The 5,095-nt window shown below is 46.6% G+C and overlaps 1 protein-coding gene across 1 annotated transcript; it reads left to right on the top strand.

Annotated features, from left to right (window-relative positions):
- Window positions 1-2,517: 2,517 nt before the first annotated feature.
- Window positions 2,518-4,502, top strand: LOC119461017 (NPC intracellular cholesterol transporter 2). The gene has a single exon (XM_037722188.2). It carries the CDS (start codon window positions 3,197-3,199, stop codon window positions 3,665-3,667), a length of 471 nt encoding a protein of 156 aa, XP_037578116.1. The 5' UTR covers window positions 2,518-3,196; the 3' UTR covers window positions 3,668-4,502.
- Window positions 4,503-5,095: the final 593 nt, after the last annotated feature.

Below are 5,095 nucleotides of genomic sequence, written 5' to 3' on the forward strand. Positions count from 1 at the left end.
GCCAACCGCAGTGCTCGCTGTGTTGAGCAAAGCCTTCGGTCTCTTGCAGGAGCTTAGCGTAGACATAGTGATTTAAAGTCTACTAGACCTAAAATGCGTGAGAACGATGCCGGTGGCTGATGCAAATGTTTTACAACAACTCTTCGTCCAGTGAAAACCGGTACCTCCAACATAGTTCACAACACATACACACACCGCGGCTGATGATGCGCGTCGCCTTTTTGCACATCTGAGAGAAATTTCCAGATACTGTGGCTGCTGCACCTAAAGGCTACGCAGTGGTTGTTGGATGACCTCGTAAGAACTGACATCCCGTAAATTGCACTCAGAACTAGATAAAACACCTCCGAATCGTTCCGCAGCGCGCGACCGGCAACATATTCAAGCCGCGCCGCGCCCACGGCCGCGCCGGCTCGCACAAGCCAGAGAGGAGGAAAGGCTAGTCGCGCGCCCTTTCCTCCTCGCCCGATGAAAAGGTCTATACCCAGTAGGGAGATAAGATTGACGAAACAACGAAAAGTAAAATTACTATCTATAAATAACTAAAAATTTTTGGGGGAAAGCTAGGAGACATATGTGATGAATAATTGTAAAGAAAATTTAAAGATAATTAAGAGAACGTGACAGAAAATATCAGGAGAGACGGCGTCCTAAAGCAAGGTCTGCTGGATGCTTCAACTATAGACATGAATAGTTCATTGCAAATCTCCTCATGGCCGTGGCCAAACTGTACAGCTCTGAACGATAACAAATTTGTAACAGTCGTGGAAAACGCGAAACGAGGGAAGAGAGAGCTCAAGTAAAATATTGCGTAAGAATGCAAAACAGTGGAAAGTGAGAAGACAATGGTCTGTGGTTTATTCTCCAATACTTCGTTGCATTCAAGTCTGACTGCAGTATTACGCATTGGCATTAAATTATCTGAATTGTGATAAGCTTTTTTTAGACTTTTATTTAAAATTTTTTGTTCACGTAATGCCATCCAGGTCTCGGCGAATCCCCCAGAGTGAGTTAGTGCCCTCTTTTTTTTTTTTTTTGCAGAAGTTCATTATTATCATCATCATAATCAAAGGTTAGAAATCTTGGAAACCTAGTAGCTGTATATATGGTCACTTACGTACACATAATCTGACGCAGCCGAGTTGAAACGTGCGTTATCCTCAATGTTCAACCTTAGTCAGCATTGCCTCAGTCTGACAAAGCCACAATGACAAAAAATTACACCTTTTCTCGCTTTTGAATATATGTGTTATTCACATCAGTGTTTTAAGCGTTTTCGATTTAACGAAGTTCTCGATTATAGCGAAGTTATTCTCACGTCCCACCAATTTCATTAAATCAAGGTTCAGTTCTATGTCTCGTGCTTTAGTACATGGCATGTCACGTCCGTGGATTTGACCGTCCCTACACGAGCGGTTTTCGTACGCATTCTCATAATGATAATTACTTGTTTCTGTATACTCCTTGCACGAAAATGATGCAGCCATCGTATCGATTCCGGATAGCTTCCACATTAAACATAAGAAGATGTGCTGGGTTATAAAAATGCATAATGGTTTATGTTTCTGTTTTTTTTTTTTTTTTTTTTTTTGCTAGGGTTTGCGAGAAAGTAGTCGCGCCTAAAATTCCCGGTCTGTGTACATCAGGTAGGGTGTAAGATTGGGCTTGTTGTTAAAACATGCTTTAAAGTGTTAACAGCGCAAGGACACCAGAGGGGACAGAAGGAAGCGCTCTGTTCTCTCTTCTGTCCCCTGGTGTCCTGGCACTGTTAATCAAAACATTGTATATGCCAATTCCATCGGCTTCAATCCCTTCTCTTTGATAATTCATTTGGATGTTTGACTTCCTCGTCGGTATTGCTTAGCAGAACACGCTTTTCTCGATGTTACAATCGCCAAAATGTGACATCGATCGCTGTGCAATGCGACGCACAATACCGCGCACCGTAGCATGGTCAATAAGCACTGTAGAGGATACGCGGCCTTAGCCGGAAAATTACATTTCAGTAGCCCGCTGTCGCCAATATTATTCTCCCTGTGTTTTCGCACGAGCACATAAGCGTCTGTGCACGCCCATGTCTTTGTGAAAAGTTTCGAAGCTAATTCCGTGCGTGGTTGGACTTTTTGTATAGACCGGCGTACACTGGGACTCCTTTGCAAATTTCTTTGCTTCGAGTCAGATCTCGAAGAAGGCGACTCTGAAGTTTAGTATAGGCGTGTTGTCTCTCTGTTCGCGTCTCCAAATAGCCGTAACCCTACACACGACGCCTCGCCGCGCGCCCACAGCCTGTAATGTTATATATGTATAATGACCCTTTTCCGCCGGACGCGGATCAGTTATCTCCACGGAGAGCCTTCACCCCAAGAGCGGCCCAGCCGCAAGAATAACAAAATATCTCTCGAGCACTGCCTAATGAGACCCCCAGCGCAGGCGTATATCTCGTTAGAAGACAGTCGGCAGCGCTCAAGGGCGTACTGATCGCTACGACGTATATATACTTCCTTTTGGCGGAGCCAGTGGAAACTGGCGTAAGCTGTTTATATACACTTATCGCACTAAATAAAAGTGACAATCCGTGCTAGAGGGTCAGTGCAGAGAGAGAAGTGTTGCCAAGGCGAGCACTGAGGCGACAGCAAAGGAACGGCGTTGCAAGCGGTAAGTGTTTGCACTGACACGCCGGCAATCATATCGCTTGCTCTGCGGAGCTACCGTCAGCCGAGAAGTGCTGCGCGCAGCAAGCGTCCCGAAACTCCAAACCCGCGCTGATTTTCTTATCTCCTCCGGCAGCAAAACGTGTATACAATAACAAGTACGACTTCGCCCAGTATACCACCAGCAGCAGCAGTATAGCAGCGCCGCGAGGTCAAAGAAGCATTCGCCAGCGTAAAAGACACCTGCCTGCGTGTGCTCCGTGCTGACCTGCAAGGAACGACCGAAAAAAGAAAGAAACAGTCAAAAGAAAAAAAAAAGTACCAAGGGTGGTCATCGAACCACGCGCTCGTTCGACGAGCGGTTATCGCAACTGTCACAGCTGGTGAAACTTACGACGGGCTCGAGTGTCAGAAGGCAAGCTAGCGAGACAGGACGCACGTTCTGGCCTTCTAACAGAGCACAGGCAAGACACGGAAGGAAGGCCGAGCCTACACGTGCGACGTCGCCTACCAGAAGCACGCGCATTTCCGGACCACTAGCCACCATGGCGCAGCGCGGCCCATCAACGTACCGCGCGACGTTCCTCGCCCTTGTGGCTACGGCGCTGGCGGGCCAGTGCTGGGCGGCATGGAAATCCTGCTCGGCAAACAACGGTCAAGTGCTGGACCTGACGGTGAACACACCCTGCAACAAGGACCGCTACATCCTCCAGAAGGGCACTAACGTCACGCTCAACGTTCAGTTCTGGTCGTCCGTGGACAGCGACCACGTGAAGGTCCGCGCGCACGGCTTCGTGATGGGAGTGCCGATCCCGCTCAAGATGCCCAACGAAGACGGGTGCCAGAACAGCGGCATCGAGTGCCCCGTGAAGAACGGCGAAAAGTACGCGTACGTGCAGGAGTTCGAGGTGAAGCCTTCCTACCCCAAGATGAGCGCCAACCTGAGGTGGGCGCTCGGCGATTCGAACGGCGGCACCGTAGCCTGTGTGATCTTGCCCGTGGACATTGTCGAGTGATTTAGCGGGACGCTGTGGTGACGTGACGTGAACCCAATGGAGGTGTATACGCCGAAGCAGGATCGCGTCGTGTGACGTGTGCCCTTCGTATTAGGCCCATTTGTTTTACGTGGTAAGCCAGAGCGCATTAAAGAGGCGAGACATGCGGCATGTCGATGCGTCCAGCTTCTCTGTTAAAGCCAGCTTACAGCCTAGAGTGTAACAACCGTCGCTGCGAGCGCTTCATGACTGAACATTTTTATGCATGGCAACAGCATGCTGCCATAACTATTTCAAGTATGCCAGAACCCATGACAGGAATGGCTAATAGATGCTGAAATAGTTAACACAATTACAATATGTAATCCAGCACAGAGACCGCGATTACCACTTCAACCTCACTTGTGGGGAACAGAAATGAGCTTGCTGTTCCTTCAACGTCATTTCTTAACGGTGCATCACCGTGTCAATGTTGCCTTGCATGATGGGGGCCGATGGGCGCGGTCGAACAATGAACGGTTGAGCCATTTGTGAGCAATGAAGCATAGTTTGTCGCAGCATATACTCATATATGCGTGCACATACGAGAATTGTACTTAGCGTCAACGAGAGTGACATACCTGCTATATAATTGCTCATGACTACATGCGTAAGCCCAAAACTTGTCACACTTATATCAATGTTGCCAAGCTTGAAAATATTTTTTTTTATTTGTGTGTATAAATTGTTGTAATGGAGTGAAATAAGAGAGAGTAGATGCACCTGAGACTGACTTGGCTGCCACATTCACGACCAATAAACAATAAAAGTAAAACTTATATAGCCAACTTCGCTAATTATTGTTTCCTATAGTGATGTACAGCAATCACAAGGGGCAGTGTGATGAGCAGCGCTGTCATCCAACACCTGAGGCAGGCCACATAAAAAAAGAAAAAAAAAAAAAAGATCCCAAGTACAAATGTCAGCCACTTAAGTTTTCAAACAGTATACTGGTATACACACCGCAAGGGGGCCAATTTATCTCAGCCAGCTGCATCATCACAGACCTGCCTGATGAGTGAGCTTGTCCTGTTTCCCAGAGCAGCCTTATAGGACTAGCATGTCATAATGATTCAAAGACAAAGCAATATAGGCTTGTGCAAATAAAATTTTTCTTTCTGTTCGTAGCAAACTTGAATAGAATAGTAAATATGTCTTGTGGGATTTTCATAAAATCTTAAATCAACAGTCAGAAGTTGGCAAATCTAAAAAAATAGTAATAAATGCGGGGGAGAGGATAGGGATGGGGGCTCCTTTACTTGCAAGGGTTCCTTTACTTGCGCAGATGGAAACATTTTAATGTTGGCAAACAATTTATATTCAAAGTGCTATTAAGCTGATATTGATGGAAACATAAAAAAAGTCGCAGTTTCGCCTGAAAGGCGAAGCATCAATTGCGATAGCAATTTA

This window comes from Dermacentor silvarum, chromosome 8 (genome assembly GCF_013339745.2).
Source record: "Dermacentor silvarum isolate Dsil-2018 chromosome 8, BIME_Dsil_1.4, whole genome shotgun sequence".
Taxonomy (NCBI): domain Eukaryota; kingdom Metazoa; phylum Arthropoda; class Arachnida; order Ixodida; family Ixodidae; genus Dermacentor; species Dermacentor silvarum.